At 45.4% G+C, this 23943-nt stretch overlaps 1 protein-coding gene across 1 annotated transcript; it reads right to left on the reverse strand.

Annotated features, from left to right (window-relative positions):
* Nucleotides 1-1769: 1769 nt before the first annotated feature.
* On the reverse strand, nucleotides 1770-23943 carry LOC137355627 (epoxide hydrolase 4-like). Its single transcript, XM_068020986.1, has 7 exons — nucleotides 23669-23943; nucleotides 22057-22142; nucleotides 18255-18412; nucleotides 16038-16166; nucleotides 10995-11092; nucleotides 10152-10300; nucleotides 1770-5919 (listed from the first exon to the last, which is right to left on the reverse strand). The coding sequence occupies exons 1-7, from the start codon at nucleotides 23909-23911 to the stop codon at nucleotides 5697-5699; spliced, it is 1086 nt and encodes a 361-aa protein (XP_067877087.1). The 5' UTR covers nucleotides 23912-23943; the 3' UTR covers nucleotides 1770-5696.

Below are 23943 nucleotides of genomic sequence, written 5' to 3' on the forward strand. Positions count from 1 at the left end.
ACTTCCACCTCTCTGACGCATAAAGTCCCGCCTCCAAGAGCTGCTGGCCAATCAGCGGGCCGGCAGCTCTGCCCCTGTAGTGCCACCGGGAGCAGTGGCCCCCAGCCCGCAAGGAGGCCACTAGCTTTTACTTGGCGGCCTTCTGTGGGGCCTAAGGTGCCCACAGGCTGCTGTTAAAATACCAGTGGTGGCGGGAGGAGGCCCTTAAGCAGCAGTTAATTGGCCACTTAAGGCCCTTGATAGACCTGGGGCAGGCGGGTGGGACATTTGTCACCAACGCCACCCCTGGTAAAATTGCAGTGGGGGCGGAAGGCGTCGGGAACGGTACCCCCTGCCTCCCACTCAATTTTACGATTCCCCCATCACCAGCCCACTCCTGTGTGGGGGGGGTGGAGAGGCATAAAATTCCAGCCCATGAGTCCCAAACCCACCTTTTGCTTCCTGTGTTTCATTACCATCCTCTTTTGCCTTGCACCATTACCCCTTTTGTCATTTACTCTTCCGCCCTCCACCCTATCACAGACCTTCGCTTTTGTTCTTTTCTCCTCCTCCCACCCCACCTCCGTAATCATTTATTACCTGTTACAGCTCTAACTTTTTCCGGTTCTAACTGAAGGTCATTGAACTGCAACATTAATTCGGTTTCTCTTTCCACAGATACTGCCAGACATGCTGGGTATTTTCAGCATTTTCTGTTTCTGTTTTAGATTTCCAGCATCCGCAGTCCGTTGCTTTTGTTCAAACGTAATCCGTTTTGGGAAATGGGGACATAACGAGCAGCCACTCTGCAAGCTACCCAAGCACTGCGATGTAAATACCAGTTTTGTCATGTATCGACTGCATTACGAACTGTGTATCCCTCCAACAGTGACTGCGCTTCAAAAGCAAAATTACTTTATTGGCTTAAAAGCTCTTTGGGGCCTTCCGACGGTCGTGAACGGCTCGATGTAATTGCAAATGTTTTCCTTTCTCTACAGTTGAACCAGAACAATAGCTCACATGGAACATTTTGTATTATTAGCTGTTGGTTCAATGGGTAGCACTCTTGCCTCTAAGACAGAAGGTTGTGGGTTCAACTCTCACTCCTGAGATTTGAGCACAAAAACCCAGGATGGCACTTCCAGTGCAGTACCTGAGGCAGTGCTGCACTGTTGGAGTTAATGGCCTTGGGCTGAGATGCTAAACTGAGACTCTATCTTCCCTCTCGGGTGGACATAATAGGTCCGATAGCACTAATTTGAAGAGCAGGGATTTTGTCCTATCCTGCCCAATTTTTATCCCTCTACCGACATAACTAAAAGAGATTAACTGGTTATTACCACATTGGCTGCTGTGGAAGCTTGCGGTGTGCAAATTGCCTGCCGCATTTCCTAGATTACAACACTTCAAAAGTACTTAATTGGCTGTAAAGTGCTTTCATATGTCCCGAAGTTGCAAAAGGCACTATATAAATGCAAGGCTTTCTCTCCTATAGAAGGAAGCATCACAAATAAAAGACTTAGCAAGCAAGATGCAAGGGGCATGAAACAAGTTCATCTAGATGTGTTTGCCATTCCTTGCACCTTGAAATCAGACTTTAAGTTTAGTTGGTAATGGTTGAACAGTGGTCCTACATTACAGCAACGCCACTTTCTGAACCCCAATAGCTGCCTGCGATTTCCTACCACTGGTAATGGCGGGGGGGGGGGGGGCTCTCAGAAACCTCCCCATAGTCTCAAGCAGGACTTCCAGTTCATCACCCACAGGACCGAAGAGCGGAAATCCCCAGGTCAGTTTTCACAAGTTTTTAATTGGAAGATTTGACATAGTGTTTACATGCAAAATTAGCCTTTATGTCAATAAATTGCACATTCCCCAATGTTAACGAATCGTTAATTTCTATAGACCCCATCATCAGACACCTGTATTTCAATAAAGTCACAAAAATCAAACAATGTTCAATACTGAAGCAAGTCTTTGGTGTATCAGATTGGCAGATCCATCCCTACAGGCGCTTGTCTACTGGCACAGCTTCAGTCTCTGGGCCCCGATTCCTCCTTTGAGTACTTTGAACAGATGCCAAGTCCAGCTGTGAGCTCAGCAGAGTGTTGGAAAGTAACTCTGTGCCTGTTCCCAAGCCACCTCGCCGACCTTGTTATCAGTCACAAAGCCAGTAGAAGAGCACGGAACGCCAACATGCATTGGTGGTCTGCGCAACTCACGTGCAGCAGCTGACTCACCTTGGCGATGCTTTGAGTGACACATGAATAGGGAGAAGATGCTATATGAACACTGGAGATTGGGGAACTCTGTGTTCCTCCAAATCTCGTCTCTCGCACATTATCCACTTCCTTTGCCCCAAAGCTCTCTTTCTCTCTCCTCCTTGAAGATGCTCCTTAAAATATACCTCTTTGACCAAGCTTTTGGTCACCATCCCAATATCTCTTTATATGACTCAGTGTCAAATATAATCTGATTACACTCCTGTGCAACACTTTTGGAGTTTTCTTTAATAATATAGGTGATATATAATTACAAGTTGTTGTTGTTGATGGGAGTATGGTTGAATTTGTGACAGAGAGCTACAAATTGGAACTTGTACATGTGCAGACATAAGGAGGATGTATTTCTCCCTTGGTCCACATGTGATGTGGTCAGCAGAGGGAAGCTTGTATCATCAAACCGTACCTCAACATGGCTGACTGCTTACTTCATCTGTGACTCAGTGGGTAACACTCTCACCTTGGAGTCAGGAGCTTGTGGGTTTGAGTTCCACTCCAAAGACTGGAGCAGAAAATCTAGACTGACACTCCAATGCAGTAATGAGGGAGTGCTGCACTGTCAGAAGTGCCATCTTCCGGATGGCACGTTAAACTGAGAACCCCGTGTGCCTCTCTGGTGGCTGTAAGAGATCTCATGGTATCGCTTCAATGAAGAGCAGGGGAGATTTCCCCTATGACCTGGCAAATATTTTTCGCTCAACAAGCATCGCATAATAAACAGATGATCTCATTAACTTGCTGTTTGTGGGAGCTTGCTGTGTGCAAATTGGCTTTCTACATCATAAAAGTGACTACAGTTCAAATGTATTTCATTGGCTGTAACGTGCTTGGAACAACTTAGGGTCGTGAAAGGCGCTATATAAATGCAAGGTCTTTTTTTTATAGAGCAGAAGGTTAGGCAAGTGTACTATGCGTGTGCAACCAGCAGAACCTTTTAATCTGGACCTCATCAACTGCTACATACACAGCAGGCAAGGGGTAAATAAGGGAAGACCATACAGAAAGGCAGCATGAGCTCCATTCTCCTCACCCCACCTCTAAAAATATACAGCAGGCTCAGTATAAATGATGTAGAAGTCATCACAAATGTGGACAGATTCATCTGATGCTCGATGAAAAATAAAGTGGAGCATTGTTTAAGCTGGGCAACAGTGAGTTTGGGTTGCACAAGGGTTTGCCTCAGTGGGCAAAGGTTAAAACCTATGTTCACCTAAAGCTGCTGATATCCCAGATGATGGTGTTCTGATTTAGGATTTATCTATCTAAGACTAAACCTCCCGTCTTACAAAATTTCAAACAGGACCAACTGGTGAAAAAGGAATGGAAGCACAAATAGAAGAGTGTCACTTAGGCTTTGAGGCTCAGGGTGGCAAGGATCTGGGGACAGCACATGGCCCCAGGTGGAACGCCCATCAATAGACAACCAGGTCATTTGAAATTCAAGCAAGTCTGGGCAATTGAACTGGAGCAAGATTGCTCCTTGCTGTGTGTGTTAGTCAGTGCATGTGCACCACAGCACCACTGAAATAAAGCCCAAACCATGGGGCTAATAGTCGCTCATCACTGTGATAACACTGCCTAGGGTCAGGAATCGTGGAGTGAGTGGACACTAGATCTAGTGTTTCTTTGTGCTTGCAGTGGAGGGGGAGAAGACAGTGGGAAAGAGGGAGGAAAGGGAAAGAAATAGAAAGGTTTCGAGAGAAACAGAGAACAAAGAAAGAGAAAAAGAAAAGAGACAGAGAGAGGAGAGTAAGAAACAGGAAGAGGGAAAAGAAAGACAAAAGATTTTTTTCAAGTCAGAAAGTTCAGTGTGTATGACCACCAGAAAGTGCAATCCATTCCCCTCAGCCAGATTCCAACACATTCAGCCCCAGAGGCTGCGGCACAGGAGGGACAGTACACAGAGCAGGGGTATCCAAACTTTGAGCCAATTTAGTTGCATGACATCAAGTCCTACAGATTACGTATAAACAGTCACAACAGAAGAACAGCAAACTAAAGGAGCCTGCTCCACAAAGATAAGCTAGACTTAAAAGTACAAATTAATGCTGAGTAGCTCAACATTAACAAACTACAGTGCTCCCTCTCCCGATCTTTAGTTACTATCACACATCAACTCCAGCATTGGATTACGGGGATGAAGTCACTGGGTGTTAAATGCCTGCACACACATAGTGCCCTCCCACACTCCCCTCTATCCAGCTGCCTCTAAGGTAGACATATCCCTGGCACTATTCAAAGAGCAGGGGAGTTATCCCAGGGTCCTGTTCAATATTTATCCCTCAACCAACATCACAAAAACAAATTATCTAATCATTATCTCATTGCTATTTGTAGGAACTTGCTGTGTGTAATTTAGCTGCTGTATTTCCTACATTACAACAGTGACAACACTTCAAAAAGTACTTTGTTGGCTGTTCAGAGCTTTAGAACATCATGCGGTCATGAAAGGTGCTAAATAAACACATCTTTCCCCTAACTTTTCCTGCTAACAGCACAACGCTCTGAGTCTATTCTGTTAAGCGACCTACTCCAAACCAATAGATATAATATCTGCTGGCACTAATACAAATAAAATATCCTTTGCTTCCTCTGTACTTTGGAAAAATAAGCCGCCTCCTGTCGGTTCCTGAAATTACTGCTTGAAAACAGAGCTACCTGAGGCACAGAGAAAAGTTTGTACAATTACTGTAAAACCACAATTACAGAGTAGAAAAGTAGCAGAGAAAGTGCGACTGCACATCAAGCCTTCGATAACAGTATCCAACACTGAGAAATCACACTTTCAACTTCCGTCATCCATCTTCCTCTTTCAGTGATCACTCATTGTCACATTTAACACTATTTCTGTTTGTTCTTCAGCCACTGATTGGACAAAGCCCCTGCCAGCCAGCGCTCCACACTCACGGGCACCTGATACCAAGTTAGCCAGGCAATGTGCAGAAAACACATGGCCCTGGCCGGGACTCTTCCCCTCTTCCTGGCAGTCTACCCCACAAGCCACAGCCAACACCAAACTAGCAATGTTGGAAGTGAGCTTTATTAACTGGAAGTGTATTAGAGGGAGTGCCAAGAGCAGGTCACTAGTCCCGGGGAAGTGTTCAACTACAACTTTAATCTATTTCTCTCCGTACACCCGCAGCGTTTTCACTTACTTTTCTCCCCTTCGCTCAAGCATTTGACAGCACTCTGCACAAAGTGGACAGCAAGTGGCAGGGAGAACATGATGACCAAGCCCTTGCCCTGTAACCCAAAGCCACCGTGCCACGAGAAACCTCAGCATTTGCAGTATTTAACAACATTCAATTTCATGAGTATAAAAATACATTTACTTATAAATTTGTGGATGGTTATTTTCCTCACAGGAAGATTATGTACATAAATTATATTTCACACATGTAAAGATGCACCATCCGCACGCGTAGATTCAGCAGCCTACTTCTGGCTTTCCTTCAGGAACGTCCAGATGAGTTTGTTGACTACATCAGGCTGGTCCTGTTGGACCCAGTGACTAGCTCCAGGGACCACCTTCAGCCGGAACACATTCTGTACGTACTGCTCTATGTAGGCAGTCATGCCAACCTCCAGAGCTCCATCCTTGTCGCCCCAGATCACCAGAGTGGGCGTCGTCACATTGTGGCACTTTGCTGGGAGGTTGCTGCAACAGAAGTAAGCACATTCAGTCAGTGATGACCAGCTTGGCTCAATTGGCAGGTCTCGTGCCTCCGGGTCAGAGGGCAGTGAGTTCAAGCTCCACAACAGGACAAACGCTTGTATTTATATTGCGCCTTTAACATGGTAAAACATCCCGAGGGATTTCACAGCAGTATTATCAAGAAAAATTCAACACCATGCCACACAGGAGATTTGAGGACAGTTGACCAAAAGCTCGGTCAAACAGGTAAGTTTTAAGGAATATTTTAAAGGAAGAGAGAGAGGTGGAAAGGTTTAGAGGGGGAATTCCAGAGTTTAGAGCCTGACATGCAATAGGATAAAGGCAGTAACATCCTGGTACAGATGGAAGTGTTTTCTGCCACCTTCTCAAAGGCAAATAGGGATGGACAATAAATGCTGACCCAGCCAGCGATGCCCACATCTCATGAAAGAATTTTTTTTATATGCTGTTTACCTCAGAAGTAACGAAGCAACAATTATTTTCCCTTGAAAGGTATTGACTACATGTGTGTATAAAAGTAAAATCATTGACCAGATGTTTTGCCCATTCAACTTGTAACATCGGACACTGTGTAATCCTCTCTCAAGGCAGGCAAGTTCTTTATCCCAATTAGTAACTTCTTTCCTACGCTTCCATTCTACCCAGATAACTGGTTAAACTGAGACCCTGTTTTCCTTCTCAAGTGGTCAACATTTATCCCTCGACCAATATATCTAAAACAGATGATATTAACTTCATTGCAGTTTGTGGGAGCTTGCTGTGCTTAGCTGTTGTGCTTCCTGCATTACAGCAGTGATTATGCGACCATACTTCATTGGTTGTGAAGTGCTTTGGGACATCCCGAGGTCGTGAAAGGAACTTAAAAAAAAAGGGATGAGGTGAGATTTAAGAATGGAAAGGCAGCAGCCATGCCTCCTGCAGTCTTATGTACTTCTCTATTTTTGATTCTCATCAAGGTTGCCTTCCCTCTGGATCCCAGCGGTTTTGTATCTACACATCCCTCACACTGAAGATTCAGCTTCCCATGCGCTCTGACCTGGACAGACAACAGCACCACAGGGACCATCATGACCCCTCCGCAGTTATTTGAAGCCATAAGTCCTGTGGCTACCAGGGTTGTGCATGCTAAGTAACGTTTGACTTGATTTTTCCTTCTGTCCCTAGCCCCACTAGTTCAATGCATTACCCGGAAAGATTTTAAGCCATACAAGCAGCAGTTGGGGTACTCCCATTAGTCTCAGCAATCCTGGGTTAGCAAGCAATAGGGAAAAAAAAGCCACGGGTCTTGCTCCTAATTGCTTACTCAGTGACCCCTACTGCATGTGTGGGCAGGATCAGGCGGGGTTATGACCTCCATTCCCCAGCCCTACCCGCATCCCCCTCTCAGAGTCTAGTAACCTGCTGGAAATTGGGGTCTAAACTCGCACATGAGGAATGACTACCAGAGGGCATCTGACATGTGTGGACAATGTCTGGGCTAAAACCGCCACTGCAGTCCAACATGCATCACCGCACTGGAAGGATGGAACTGTTTTCCAGGCCAATCCACAGTAGCTGGTGAAATGCTCGACTATGGTTGTTGCAAAGGTTGATGGTTTGGGGTCAAACACCTGGACTTCAGGCTTTCTCAATAGCGTAAAGTCAGTCCCGGAACGGTTTCCAAAGCTCGCTGAGAACCTCTAGTGGTACAAACCAAGCACTGCAGCAAGTGCAAGCTGAGAATCAAGTTAAACTTTGATAAAAGAAGTTTGTATAGAATTTACAGCACAGAGGCAGGCTATTCCTCCCAACTGGTCCATGCTGGTGTTTATGCTCCACATGAGCCTCTTCCCACCCCTCTTCATCTCACCCTACCAACATAACCTTCTATTCCTTTCTCCCTCATGTGTTTATCCAGCTTCCCCTCCTTGTGATAACAAGTTCCACATTCGCATCACTCTCTGGGTAAAGACATTTCCCCGAATCCTCTACTGGATTTATTAGTGACTATCTCATATTTCTAGACCCTAGTTTTGGTCTCCCCACACAATGGAAAGCTCTTCTCCATGTCTACCCAATCAAACCCTTCCAGAATTTTAAAAGGCCTGTATTAGACTGGTCTTGCATGATATCAGGACATCCCAAAGTGCTTTACAGCCAATGAAGTATTTTGAGTGCAGTCACTGTTATAATGTATGAAATGCAGCAGCCAGTTTGGGTAATCATTTAAAAGTATAAAGGGTTTTGATAGAGTAAATAGGGAAAAAGCCGATCAGGCTCCATCGAGGCGCCTACCACAATATATCAGAGGAAGGAATGGTAACCAGAGGACACAGATTTAAGATAACTGGCAAAAGAACCAGGGGAGACATGAGGATAGTGTTTTTTTTACACAGCGAGTTGTTGTGATCTGGAATGCACTGCCTGAAAGGGTGGTTGGAAGCAAATGCGATAGTAGCTTTCAAAAGCGAATTGGATAAATACTTGAAAAGGAAAAATCTGTAGGTCTACGGGGAAAGAGCACGGAAATGGGACTAATTGGATAGCTCTTTCAAAGAGCCAGCAGAGGCATGATGGGCTGAATGGCCTCCTTCTGCACAGTAAGAGTCTATGATTCTATCACATGGCACCCGCAGCACTGCCACCCAAATAACAAAAACACAACAGATCCAGCAGAGTGCGGGAACCACTCTGGGAAGCAGGATAACCAGGGCACTGCCAATCCTTTGAGATGAAAAGCTTGTCGCAGGGAGAATTTGCTTGGATTGATGCCTTTGCTGGACTGGCAGTGAAAGATCACACCTCCGGAACATTCTGTACCTGAAGCCAATAGGAAATAATTCTAGGAATGTAGATAAGAGACAATCTGTGTCATCATGGGTCACTGACATTAATTGCAATCCGTGTTTTTAAAAAAACACCTCTGAATCGCTCTGTAGCCCTAAACACTACAGCAGAGTGGTCTGCCCATGTACTGAGCACAGCAAAGCCACATGACTGAGAAGTACATTTAGAGCAGTTATCACGTAGAACCTCTTTAATGAAAAGGATGATAAACATTTCATCTACTATCACAGATCTTTCCATTTGTTCATTCCTCCTTCCCCCCAACCCCCCACCCTATTCCCTGGCTCTGTACTTCCTTATAAAGTGTTGCATTTCTTAACTTCCCCCAGCTCCGCTGGTTCTCAGCCTAAAACGTTAACTCGCTTTCTCTCCCTCCACAGATTCTGCCTGCCCAGCTGAGTGTTTCCAGCATTTTCTGTTTTTATTTCATCCATTGGCTGATGATTCCAAAGATGTGAGGTGCATTCAAAATGCAGTTGTAGGTTGAGCTGGGAGGGTGGGTTTAGTGTAAAATAGGAAGGGAGAAACAGAAGTAGGCCATTCAGCCCCTCGAGCCTGTTTCACCATCCAGTCACATCATGGCTGCTCTGCACCTCAACTCCTTGCCAACCTTTGATCGATTTCCTTTGGCACACTTGAATGGTCTTGAATCCTCCACGTCTGCCCTTGTGCCTCAGTGTCATGCCATGTATTCTCATTTAGAGATTGATATATTTGTTCGGTCGGGGTTCCAAGGGATAGGGAGCTCAGACAGGTAAATGGAAGTTGGATTGTCTGAGTCAGCACAGGAGGGGAAGTATTAAACAACCCTGGTGAGAGACAATATTGCAAAGCAGGGCTACCAGCCTGATTGTGATGCAGAGACTCCGACGTAAAAGTGTCTATGTGTGGATGTTCAACAAGGGATCAATCAGGCAGCATTGTGGCATCATGCAAAGAAATGGAGTAAAATATGGCTAAGGAAGGGGCGGGGAGGGTGGTGGGTAAAGGAGGAAGAAGTAGAAGTGGGGGGGGGGGGAGGAGGAAGAAGGAGGAGGGAGGAGGAGGGAGGAGGAGGAGGAGGGAGGAGGAAGAGGGGGGGAGAGAGAGAGTCGAAGAGGAAGTGGAGAAAGAAGAGGAAAAGGAGGAGAATGACAATAAAGGAGAGTGGGAGGATGATGGATTACAAAGGGAGAAAACGGCAGTAAAAGAGGAGGAAATAAGTAACACTGAACACAAATGGATTATATATTCTATGTGTCGAATACCCGGACAACGAAAGCACACAAAAACCTCCAAACTGCAACAACACAAGCCGCAGCAGCCAGCTCAAATCATATTGATGCCACAAGTAGGGGAGTTGAATCATGACACAGTTAAGGTTATGAGTAATCAGGTGAATCTTCTACCTGAAAATGTTCCTGTAGTAGTTGAGGGGGCCCACTAGTGCTCCAGGCCGAGAGAAGGTATAAACATAAGCTTCTAACTCTTCATCAGTCAGCCTACTGCTTTTATTCTGGATTCCCATTCGTTTACCCATGTAAACGTTCTTCAGGGCCTAGAAAATATGGCAGAATGATAGACTTTAAGCAATACTTTTCTTTAAAATAAAGAACGCAGGTAAAGATAAAATACATTAAACAAACTAATCAAGACGCAGTTGGTGAAGACGATATGAAACTGGGTTGTACAGACCAATAGTTAGCAGGGTCCCAGTCCTGTGCTGGGTTAAATGGTCTCAGCTGGGGTGGCCAGGGGAGACTCTACAGTGGGACTCAGTGCCCTTGGACTTGGGTGGGGGGGGGGTGGGGGGGACATCAGACAGATTTGACTTCTGATTGGCATCCAGCAATCCGTGCCAGATAATGCTTACCTGTGGATGTCACAGAAGCATACAGCACAGAAAGGGCCATTCGGCCCATCCTGTCTGTGCTGGCTCTTTGTAAGAGCTATCCAGTTCTTCCCACTTCCCCCCACCTTAGTCAGTAGCCCAGCAATTATTCTCTTTGTGAGTCCTCTTTGAAGGTTACTGTTGAATCTCCTATATTGAACTCCCTTACGCTTTTAGGCAGTGTCACGTCGATTGGTGACAGCATAGGGCTTGGCCTTGAGCTCGCTCCACAACAGAACGGCCCATCCCACACACTCCCGAGGCTTAGACATGAGGAACAATATGAGGAACTGAGGGCAACCAGAGTCCATGGAACATGTCACCCAGCAATGCATTCAGTAGAGGAGGTGAGCAGTTTTACCTTGAAATCATCCATACACATGAGAAGCTCGGGAAGTTTTGGCACTTGGAAGAAGAATATATAGCTGGACTTCAGCAGCTGGGATAGGTTCAGGTAGTCTGAAAAAACAACGTGCATTTATATAGTGCCTTTAACGTAGTAAAACATCCCAGAGCCCTTCACAGGAGCGTTATCAAAGAAATTCTGACACTGAGCCATGTAAGGAGATACTAGGACAGATGACCAAAAGTTTGGTCAAGGAAGTAGGTTGTAAGGCACGTTGTAAAGGAGGAGTGAGAGGTGGAGAGGTTTAGTTTAGTTTAGAGATACAGCACTGTTTAGGGAGGGAATTCCAGAGTTTAGGACCTAGATGGCTGAAGGCACATCCGCCAATGGTGGTGTGACGAAAATCAGGGTTGCGCAAGAGGCCAGAACTGGAGGACCGCAGAGATCTCGGACGGATGTAGGGCTGCAGGAGGTTACAGAGATAGTGATGGGCGAGGCCATGGTCGGATTCAAAGGCAAGGATGGGAATTTTAAATGAAAACAGGAAGTGCTGGAAATACCCAGCAGGTGTGGCAGCATTTGTGGAGAGAGAAACAGAGTTAATGTTTCAGGGCTGTAATCTTTCATCAGAACTGGCAAAAATTAGAAATGCAATAGGTTTTGAGTCAGGGAGTGGTAATGGTAACTTATTTCTTTGCTGGTTTTGTTTTTCTATTGTTTTTCTCATTTTTTTTTTGTTTTCGGATAACAGCCGTTCATAATTATGCCATTCACATTTCCTCTAGACACATCTTTCATTTCTTGACTTGTCCAATTACCACTCCCTTTGGCCTTGCACCACGAAACCTTCTGTCATTTAATCTCTCCTGCCCCCCATTCTAGGGCAGGGCCGTGAAGCGTGGAAAAATGAGCAGACGACTTGCCCTTGGGCAGGACACCATTACTTTCCCTCCGCCCTATCACAGACCTTCCCTTGTGTTCTACATCCCACCCTCCCCCCTTTCACGTGCTCATTTCTAACTTTTCCCAGTTCTGATGAAAGGTCACAGACCTGAAACGTATTTCCAGCATTTTCTGTTTTTATTTCAGACTTCCAGCATTTGCAGTATTTTGATTTTGTTTGTGAATTTTAAAATTAGGGCATTGCCATACTGGGAACCAATGTAGGTCAGTGAGCACTGGACGAGAATATCCAGTCACATCAGCTGCTCGACAGAATTTTACACATAATTAAATAAAGTAGTGCATGCCATTCAGTTTGGATTTGAAGAACGTAGTTTCTTGGTATAGGAAAGCAAAATGTAAACAAGATTCGCATTCATGCGTCACTGAAATATTTCTTAAGTGATGTGATGCAAAGTGCTTCATGAATGTTGGTACATGCTGTGGGCAGCCATCTTTGTACAGAGCAAGATCCCACAAACATCAGTGAGATGAATGATCAATTAATGCCCACTGAAGGCTGTAAACTTCATGATCAACTTTGAATCCTTAAAGTCCTAAAGCAAATGCGACATCTGAAGAAAGACTCCTCCCGAAGACTGGGAGAACTCCCTGCTCTGTCCCATACTCTACAGTTTGCTTAAGTCAGCCACTATGTGAAGACTCTCATTCCATTGCACCCTGTGTTAGAAAAGAGGCAGACATTAAGTACATGGACAGCAGAGGAGTGCATGATAAAAGAGAACACAAAGAAATTAGGAGAGAAGTCAAAAAAATTAGGAAGGCAAAGAGGAACTATGAAATTAGATTGCCAAGGAACATAAAACAAAATAGTAAAATATTTTACGGGCACATCAACATAAAAGGAAGTGCTGTGATGGGAATAGAACCATTAAGGGATAGACCGGATCGTACCAGTGGCAGCGTGGATATGAAATTTGGGAAGGGACGAAAAGCAGAGAATAGTGATGAACTTTCTTTTTGGATTGGAGGGAGGTATATGGTGTGTTCCGTAGAGGTCTGTATTAGGACCACTGCTCTTTTTCATACATAGTAATAACATAGTCTTGACTATGCAAGGCATAACTTAGAGTCATAGAGTTATACACCATGGAAACAGGCCCTTCGGCCCATCGCCTCTGCGCCAGCCATCCAGCACCCAACTATTCTAATCCATTATTCCTGCACTTGACCCGTAGCCTTGTATGCTATGGTGTTTCAAGTGCTCATCTAAATACTTCTTAAATGTTGTGAGGGTTCCTGCCTCCACCACCTCTTCAGGCAGTGTGTTCCAGATTCCAACCACCTGCTGGGTGAAATTTATTTTCCTCAAATCACCCCTAAACCTCCTACCCCTTACCCTAAATCTATGCCCCCTGGTTCTTGACCCCTCTGCTAAGGGAAAAAGTTTCTTCCTATCTAACCTATCAATGCCCCTCATAATCTTGTGTCCCTCAATCATATCCCCCTTCAGCCTTCTCTGCTCTAAGGAAAACAACCCTCGCCTTTTCAGTCTCTTTTCATAGCTAAAATGCTCCAGCCAAGGTAACATCCTGGTGAATCTCCTCTGCACCCTCTCCAGTGCAATCACATCCTTCCCATTGGGCGGCACAGTGGCGCAGTGGTTAGCACCGCAGCCTCACAGCTCCAGGGACCCGGGTTCAATTCTGGGTACTGCCTGTGCGGAGTTTGCAAGTTCTCTCCAACCACTCACCGGCCTGTAATTACCTGGTTTATCCCTGCTACTCTTCTTGAATAATGGTACCACATTCGCTGTCCTCCAGTCCTCTGGTACCTCTCCTGTGGTCAGAGAGGACTTGAAAATTTGTGTCAGAGCCCCTGCTATCTCCTCCCTTGCCTCACATAACAGCCTGGGATTCATCTCATGTTCCCCTGGGGATTTATCTACTTTTAAGCCTGCTAAAACAGCTAATACTTCCTCCTTTCCAATGCTAATATGTTCAAGTATATCACAAACCCCCTCCCTGATCTCTACAACTACATCATCCTTCTCCATAGCGAACACCGATGAAAAGTAATCATTTAAAACCTCACCTATGTCCTCCGGCTCCACACAAAGATTGCCACGTTGGTCCCTAATGGGCCCTGCTCTTTCCCTGGTTATCCTCTTACCCTTAATATACTTATAAAATGCCTTAGGATTTTCCTTTATCTTGCTCGCCAATGTTTTTTTATGTTCCCTCTTCGCTCTCCTAATTACTTTTTTTAAGTGCCACCCTACACTTTCTATACTTCTCTAGTGCCTCCGCTGTTTTCAGCGCTTGGGATCTGCCGTAAGCTTCCTTTTTTTTCCTGATCCAATCCTCTATATCCCTTGAGATCCAGGGTTCCCTGGGCCTGTTGGTCCTACCCTTCACCTTAACGGGTACATGTTGGCTCTGAACTCTCACAATTTCCTCTTTGAATGACTCCCACTGATGTGATGTAGACTTTCCTACAAGTAGCTGTTCCCACTCCACTTTGGTCAGATTATGTTTTATCATACTGAAATCGGCCTTCCCCCAATTCAGTACCTTTATTTCTGGTGCATCTTTGTCCTTAAATCTTACAGAGTTATGGGCGGCGCAGTGGCGCAGTGGTTAGCACCGCAGCCTCACAGCTCCAGCGACCCGGGTTCAATTCTGGATACTGCCTGTGCGGAGTTTGCAAGTTCTCCCTGTGTCTGTGTGGGTTTCCTCCGGGTGCTCCAGTTTCCTCCCACATGCCAAAGACTTGCAGGTTGATAGGTAAATTAGCCATTATAAATTGCCCCTAGTATAGGTAGGTGGTAGGGAAATATAGGGACAGGTGGGGATGTGGTAGGAATATGGAATTAGTGTAGGATTAGTATAAATGGGTGGTTGATGGTCGGCACAGACTCAGTGGGCCGAAGGGCCTGTTTCAGTGCTGTATCTCTAAAACTAAAACTAAGTTATGGTCACTATCCCCGAAATGCTCCCCCACTGACACTTCTACCACTTGTCCGGCTTCATTCCCTAGGATTAGGTCCAGAACTGTCCCTTCTTTCTATGTACTGGCTCAAAAAGCTCTCCTGTACACATTTTAAGAATTCTGCCCCCTTTAAGCCTTTTGCACTAAGACTATCCCAGTTAATATTGGGGGAGTTGAAATCCCTAAGTTTCTAAGTTTGTAGATGATACGAAGCTCAAAAATGTAATAAACGAGGAGGATAGTAACATACTTCAGGAGGACAGGGACAGACTGATAAAATGGGTAAACACGTGGCAGATGAAATTCAATGGAGAAGTGTGAAGTAATACATTTTGGTAGGAAGCATGAGCAGAGGCAATATAAATTAAATGGTAGAATTTTAAAGGACGTGCAAGAATAGAGAGATCTGTGTGAGTATGTACACAAAATCTTTGAAGGTGGCAGGACAAGTTGAGAAGGCCACTAAAAAAAGCATACAGGATCCTTGGGCTTTATTAACACAGCAATAAAATACAAAAGCAAGGAAGTTATGCTAAACCTTTCTAAACACCAGTTTGCCCTCAGCTGGAGTATTGTGTTCACTTCTGGGCACCACATTTTAGGAAGGCCTTGGAGAGGGTGCAGAAGAGATTTACTAGAATGGTAGCAGGAATGAGGGACTTCAGTTACATGAAGAGACTGGAAAAGCTGGGGTTATTCTCCTTAGAGCAGAGCAGGTTAAGGGGTGATTTGATAAAGGTGTTCAAAATCATGAATGGTTTTGATGGGTGTAAGTAAGGAGAAACTGTTTCGAATGGCAGAAGGGTCAGTAACCAGAGGAGACAGATTTAAGATGATCGGCAAAAGAACCAGAAGCGCCGTGAGGAAACTTTCTTTTACACAGCGAGTTAATCAATGCATTCGCGATCATGACAAAAGGGCAGTGGAAGCTGATTTAATAGTAACATTCAAAATGGAACTGAATAAATACTTTATGGAAATAAAGTTACAGGACCATGAGGGAAAGAACAGGGGACTAGGATTAACTGGATTGCTTTACCACAGGCACAATGGGTCAAATAGCCTCCTTCTGTGTTTTATCATCCCAACGTTTGACAGAACATCAATACAGTCATGTTTTGTCCTGCCATCATTACAGGAAACTAACAGAAGCCTTCAGCTCACCTTGGAATGCATTTGGATGTGGCGCATTCAAGATTATCAATCTCTCCACCATCTCCGGATTGCAAATCGCTAAGTTCCAAGCTAGGATGCCACCCCAGTCATGTCCCACCAGAATACAGCTGCGGTGCCCTAAAAACACAACAAAACAGCACCATCAGATTGGTGAGTGAGGCTATTTGTAGAGCGAGGTGTCAGCCTGACTAGGATTGTGCTCATTGTATTCATAGATTTTCCACCAAGTAGGTCCCACAAGAGGCTAAAGCAGTGTACTGATCAGTCACTGAAGACTCAACGTAAGGTTTGCATTGGGTTGCTGAATTGAGCCAGGGTGGCAGTAAGAGGGCCAGAATTGGTCTCAGCGCCCAGTGATTGAGGAAGGAGATATCAGCCAGAACGACCCTGACCTTTCTTGGCGTGGTACATCCATGGCGCCAGTAGCTTAGGAACAGTCACATTCCAGGCAGCTTCCTACCATCTCTACCTGTGTGCATCCCTATAACCCTCCTCCCTTCCCAGGGATCCTTGAACCATGCGTTTAGGGAAGGTGATGGGGAGTGGGGAGCCAGGGGGAGGTGACATGGGCGGAAAGTGTGAGGGGCTCAATGTGCAGCCCCCACAGGCAGCTCTTGGACTTCCGTTTGCATCGCTCCCCAGATACATAGAAGGTGGCCAGAATGATGCTATCATTAGTAATTCATTAACAGTGGGCGTGAGAGATCCCCATATTACTGGTGAATCTCCCAGGGCACTGTTCACAGTTAAGTCAGGTGATATGTCAGTTTATACAATGTACTGCACAATGTATTATACTGCTGCTCAGGTGAACTGTGTCCTTATAAGGCTGCAAGGTGTAATTATTAAGTAAACTCAGCTTTAGGTCAATCCAAGTTTAATTGTTATTTGGCCTGGGAACATCACAGAGCAGTTGCAGATCAGCCACAGTGGATGTATGAGGATGGTGCAAGATAGACGAGTGTGACCTACCATGACAGCAGATTTCCTGGTAGCAGCAGCAATACCAGCAGGCCAGGGAATTGGAAAATGGGCTTGCAAGTTTCAGGCTCCAGGTCAGAAGAAAAATTGTTTTACAGTTCTAACAAGGTGTGATGAAAATAAATATCGATATCCAACCACTTGAACCGCAAAAGAGTGCATTACACGTATAAATTCTATCCTTCGGCCTTCGGGTTGGCGGCAGCATTTTGCATGTTACACATGCCTTATTTGGGTAACACTATTCTTTAACAAACAATCGTGCCTGCAGCTGTTAGACTTGTACCGCTTGATGGAGTGTCATCAGTGCTAGGGACTGCAGATCCCCATAACTACAGCATCACGAGAGCTTGAGAGAAATTCCCTCTAACCTGTCTTTCCATGGGCAACACCAGGGGAGAGCCACTAGTTTTGTAAAAATATCACAGCCTCCAAAACTAAGCTCTTTTACTGTGAGGTGGCGGGAACGCTGAAGAGACAGAATTTTCTCTATGAACCCCACACCAATGCTGCTTCACTGGAATTGCCCTTGGCGCAGGATCTCAGTCATGACAGTGTGTTCCTGCCTCAGGAAGGTTATATTGGCCTGGGAGGGGGTGCAGTGCATATTGACCAGAATGGTAACAGGGCTAAACTGGTTAAATTGTGAGGATAGGCTGCACAGACCAAGCTTGCATTCCCTTGAATATAGATTAAGGGGCGATCTAATTGAAATGTTTAACGTGATTAAAGGATTTGATAGGGTGGATCGAGAAAAACTGTTTCCTCTGGTGGCGGGGGCAGGGTGTTGTCCAGAACAAGGGGGCACAACGTTAAAATTAGAGCTAGGCCATTAAGGGGCGATATCAGGAAGCTCTCACAAAAGGCAGTGGAAATCTGGAACTCTCTCCTCCAAAAGGCTGCTGGGCCAAGAGAAAACTTAAAAACTGAGATTGGTAGATTTTTGCTAGACAAGGATATTAAGGGTTACGAAGCCAAGGCGGATAGATGGATTTAAGATCATCTAACTGAATGGTGGAACAGGTTCGAGCAGCTGAACTGCTTACTCATGTTCCTATGTTCCCCCCCTTTATAAGAGACAAGGCCACTACAAACACTCATTAGTAGCCCAACATATAACTGAGGAAAGCTGTTCAGGTGAAACCCCAACCCTGATGAAAGTGCAATTGTCTTCAGCTATGGCTGTTTAGCGAGTCAGACTACTGCCACAAAAAGTCAGCGTACCTAGAGCTTCAATAATGTCCTTGACATCCGTCAGCAAACCCTCCATCTTGTAGTTACCTCGACCAGGGGGTGCATCGGAATCTCCGTAACCACGCAAATCCACCGCCACCACTCGGTACTCACTCTTGAACTCCCGCAGCTGATAACGCCACGAGTACCTGTGACACAAGAAAGCATTCGATGAAACAGGAACGCAGCAGTTGTAACAAGTGGGGACATGCTACACTTTACAGAACAGAACAGGTATCGTACTCTGTGACAACGTACCTGCAGTCACACATAAAAACACACTGAGGAACTAACTGAAGCTTCCACACCCTTGCAAACGGGCTAGTTTTTTGCTTCCACCAGAGGATTTAATTCCTCTGTTACCCCTGTCCTGAAGTTTTTGACTCCTTGCTGTTGGACAAGTGGCGGCTGAAAAGAAAAAAAGAACTTGCATTTCTATATCACCTTTCGCAAACTCAGGATGTCCCTCAGTGTGTTTTGAAGTGCAGCCATTGTTATGATGTAGGAAACGCAGCAGCCAATTTTGCTCCCACAAACAGCAATGTAATAATGACCGGATAATCTGTTTTTTCAGTGAGGGGTAAATATTGGCCCAGGACACCCTGCTCTGCTTCTGTATAGTGGCCAGGAGATATTTTACATCAGCCTGTGAGAGGCAGATCGGGCAAGGATTTAACAACTCATCCAAAAGACGATGAGACATTATTCACAAGTGAGCCTTGACGGGTACTGTTGTCCATGAGTTGACGGAGTGGGGTGCAGGGCGGGGGAATGAGATCCGAGTCTATTCTGATTCTAGCCTCACCCAACTGCAAGAGGCAAAGACTTCCAGAATAGGTCATCAGACAGCGTTCAGGAGCAAGAGTCTTGGCTGATTCTCTTCCCCCTCTTACCCCACACAAAGGTCAACTGCATTGACAGTACCTCTGCTTGAACCAATCAGGTAAATAAACACAGGCTGGTCCGAATGGCTCAGCAGCTCCCTGGATTAACTGAGACAGAGGAGAAGTCCAAGTGAGGTTTTACAGCTCTTGAATGACATACTCCATTCACTTTCGATGTTTTTGGGAGAAAGTCTCCAACAAGTTTGTTGTGGAACATAAACACCGGCATGGGTCCACTGGGCCTTATGTCCTCTTTCTGTGCTGTAAGTAATAGGCTGCAACTTGCCAAGCTTTAACTAATTAACCCACATAAAAATAGAAAATGCTGGAAAACACTCAGCAGCTCAGATGGCATCTATGGAGACAGAAACAGAGTTAACGTTTCAGGGCAATAACTCTTTTATTAGAACTCAATTCTGATGAATGGTCATCAACCTGAAACATTAACTCTACGTCTCCCACACTCTCTTTCTGTGAATGCCGAGCGTTTCCGGCATTTTCTGTTTTTATTTCAAATTTGTAGCAGCCTGCATTTTTTTTAAATGTTGTAACCCATTCAGTTCTGGATCAAGCAGTGAGGAAGCTTCTAAACTGGAAACTGGACTCTAAAGGGTTAATTTTGGTTTTGAATGAGTGTGTAAAATAGCCAATATTGCCGTGGCTGCCCATTAAACAACTCCAAAAACTTTCTCTTCTGCGACTTCAATGGCAGTGGAAATCGAGAGGCGTTTTAACGGGCTAAGTCGACATCGCTCATTTTACACCAGCATCCAAAGTTAAAATTACTCCAAAGCCTTTTAAATAAAAATTCATCTTTTTCGGTTACTTGTGCTTCTCATAGAGCAGAGGCAGGCTTGACCGTCTATAGCTGAGCCAGTTCTCTGGGGCATTGCCAATGACTGACCAGCCAGCCTGGTCCACTAACCCGAAGGGGTAGGCCTGACACAGGGGCTAGGATTCTTCCCACTCGGCTTCAAGTAACCCTGCAAGACAATGTCCCAACAGGAAGGGTGCCGATGGCTTCGGGGCTGATCTGTTGCATGGTTTTAGCTGGTTAACCACCAGTTAACTACCCCAGTGTGTGCACTTGCTTAAGGTGCGTAGCTCTTTAACAAAAGCAAAATACTGTGGATGCTGGAAAGCTGAAATAGATACAGAAAATGTTTGAAATACTCAGTAGCAACGATCCCTCTACATTTTCTTTGTTGTGCGCAGCCTGTTTATCTCAATGTGCGGTACCTTTAATTTTTTTTGCGCGGTATCGTAAAGGGGATGGCTCTTGAGCAGCCTGCGTGGTACCTTCACAATTGCTGCGGGGCCTTGCTCATGAGCAAAGGGAATATTGCTCAACAGGTCATTCAGCCTCTGCAGAGAGAGAAACAGAGTTAACGTTTCAGCTCAATAATCTTTCATCAGAACCGCTGGGGTGTGTTCCTACAGAAATGGGGGGAATCTTGACTCTGGCCAGTAGTATAAAATGGGAGATATCAGGATCATTACAGATCTCTCCCGACTTTCGTCTCCAATGGAAATGCTGTATCAGGACAGCAGACATTTTTTGCTATGCATGTCCAGTAATGTCAGTCCCTGCTTTGTTCAGTAAGTGGGGAGGATGGAAATTTTGCACTGCAACAGAATGTCGCTCTTAATAAACTGGGACTGTAGTTTGCTGCATTAGCAACAGTGGTGAAAGCAAATGCTAGTTCCCTAGACTGAATGGAATAGTAGACAATGGCACCGCGAATGTATTCCAGCATCACATTGCCATGCACAGCTCCATATGAATCACATCTAACCCTCCCTCTGTGCACAAGTTTCCAATATACTGACAGTGTAACTAGTCCTGCAACCAAGGACCTGCATTCAGCAGGATTTATTATTACTGAATATGACACAAAGATACGCAGCACACAACTCGCTCTATACTTGTTCTCCCAATATTTTAAGCTTTTCATCAACTGAAGCCAAGGTTCAGGCATCTCCAGACTTAGCCTACCATTAGGGAAGAGTACAAAAGGTGACAGGTGAGCAGCGATCCATGGATTTGCAACAACTCTTGACAGTGATGTGACTGAGAATAGAACTCAACATATGCAGATGTGAATGCGGGCGGGGGTGAGGAAGGAGGCAGAAAGACTTGCATTTATATGCCTTTCACAACCTCAACATATCCCCAAGTTCTTCACAGCCACGTACTTCTGAAGTATAGTCACTGTTGTAATGTTTGAAATGTGGCAGCTAATTTGTGCACAGCAAGCTCACACAAACAGAAATGTGATAAGGATCAGATAAACAGATTTGTGATGTTGGTTGAGGGATAAATATCGGCCTGGAGTGCTCCCCTGCTCTTCTGATAAATAGTGCCATGGGAATTTTTACGTCCAACTGAGAGGGCAGACAAGACCTTGGTTTAATGGTTCATCCAAAAGACGGCACCTCAGAGAGTACAGAACTCCCTCAGTACTGCACTAGCATGCCAGCCTAGATCTTGTATTCAAGTCTCTGGAGTGGGACTTGAACCTGCTGACTCAGAAGCAAAAGTGCTACCATTGAGTCTGGGTGGGGAAGGGGAGCAGGAATGGGCAGGAATAAAACAGCAACCCTCCTTGGCCCACTAGTGCAAATATAGTCAAGAGAGGCAAATGCGACCCCCTCTCACTCCCTAGGGCTTCCTAAGGATGTGAAAGGTGTGATATAAACTCAAGTTCTTTCCATTCACTAAAGGGATACCAATAACAAACTCAAAGATAGAGTAAGGGAAGCAAAAGACACAAGAGTAAAACATGAAAAGAAAACACACTAGAAGAGTCCAGCTTAGCCCTTGGCTTCGCTGTAGCTAAAGCTCAACAGCCCTCTGCTGACAGGAGATATTGTTAAATAAAAACACTGAGGGGAAGGACAGTATTTACCAAAACTCAGGAAAGCCATGGAGTAGCAACATCAGCTGCTTATTCCTCTCCCCAGCTGCCACATAATGAAACCGTAGCCCTGAATCCTGGGGAAAGAGAGAGAGAGCAGGTCAGTGACTCACACAATACAACTTCAACTTATGGTACCATTTCCATGGGTTTCAAACAGAAAGATTTCCATCTTTGACAACTTAAATTAAGATAATTCCCATAACTATAGGTAGGAAGAGATTGCAATTTTATCATGCACATTTTGTCAAGACGTTAAATAGAGGCCCGTCCGCCCTCTCAGGTGAATGTAAAGGCTCCCATGCCACTGTTGTGAAGGCGAGAAGGAGCATTCTACCTCATGGCTTGGCCAATAATTAACGCTCAACCAACATCACTAAAAGAGTCATTTATCTCATTGCTGCTTTTGGGAGCTTGCTGTGCGCAATTTAGCTGCCACATTTCCTAACAGTGACAAACTTCAAAAGTACTTCATTGCACTTCTATCGCACCTTTCAAAGCCAAAGTCTTTGTCTCTGTCAAGATTATTCAACGATAAAGAAAATGTTACAGTCTTTCTGTGCAGTTGGAAGTCGGTAGTGTTACCTCTCAGAGTTCACTTCTGTTCACTGCCTATATCATGATTTGGATATAGGCCGAAGAGGTGTGGAAATTTGCAGATGATACCAAAGTAGAATGTCGGATTAATTCTTTACAAGACCAAAAAAAACTGCAAAAGGATATTGATGAGATGGGGGAATGGGCTGATGGAATTCAATGTCAGTAATTGTGTGGTGATGCATTTTTGTGAAACAAATCACGTCACGCACATCACGATGACAGGCAACTTAAACAAGGAACTGAGGGCAGGCAACACCTTTGACACTGTATCCCAACAAGAGACACCTCCTTCAGGGAAGGAAGAAAATGGCTGGGAAGAAGCTATTAAAACACAGACTGGATGCATAAATGAACGAATTTCACTTGGAACAATGTATTTCACCTTCCTAACCTAACACAGCTATTGTATGCAACAGGGACAAGTTGAGGGAACTGCAGAAGTATGGTTTCAACAACTTAATTTCCCAGGCAGCAGCAGGAAAAAAGCTGGACCCACAAACAGAATGAGCAAGCAACAGCCAATGTGTAAATCCTGTATCTGACAGCATTGTGGGTGTACTTGCAACACACAGACTTGCCGCAGTTCAAGAAGGCAGCTCGCCGCCATTTTCCCAGGGGCAATTAGGGACGGACACCCAACGCTGGCCTTGCTAGCGATGCTCACATCCCGTGAGAAAAATAAAAAATAACTTTCAAATAAGAATTAGACATATAATTGAAAAGGGGAAAAGAAAAAAAAAACTGAACTTATGGGAAAAGAGCAGGGGGAAGGTGAGGTTAATTAAACAACTCTGAACGAGCCAGCACAGGCAGGATGGGCAGAATGACCTTTTCTCGCTGCATCACTGAGCCAATCACAATGCGGCAGCCTTCATTACGCATGCGTAATCACCGGCGGACTACAACTCCCACAATGCTGTGCGTGCAACCGACATGCGCACTACGCATCAGACAACAGAGCTGATTTTTAACACCGCCAGTTCGTTAACGGCCGCCGTGCTACCTTCATCCGGACGAAGCCGTGAGTCCCCAGAGACGGGTCGCTGAGGCAGGCAGGCGGGCTTTCCCGCGGCCGCCACTCGAAAGCGCGGCCTCGCTTCTTGACGACCACCCAGGCCATGCGCAGCAGGGATAAGCCGCTGGCCATGGCTGTCAGCGTGTAGATGGCGAGCCAGTAGCAGGCAGCGCCGGCGGCCAGCACCGTGCGGCTCGGCAGCACCAGCAGGCGGGAGCACAGCTTCGCCATCTTCGGGAAGCGATTCAGCCCGAGCCCCGCCC

This window comes from Heterodontus francisci, chromosome 43, assembly GCF_036365525.1.
Source record: "Heterodontus francisci isolate sHetFra1 chromosome 43, sHetFra1.hap1, whole genome shotgun sequence".
Lineage (NCBI taxonomy): Eukaryota > Metazoa > Chordata > Chondrichthyes > Heterodontiformes > Heterodontidae > Heterodontus > Heterodontus francisci.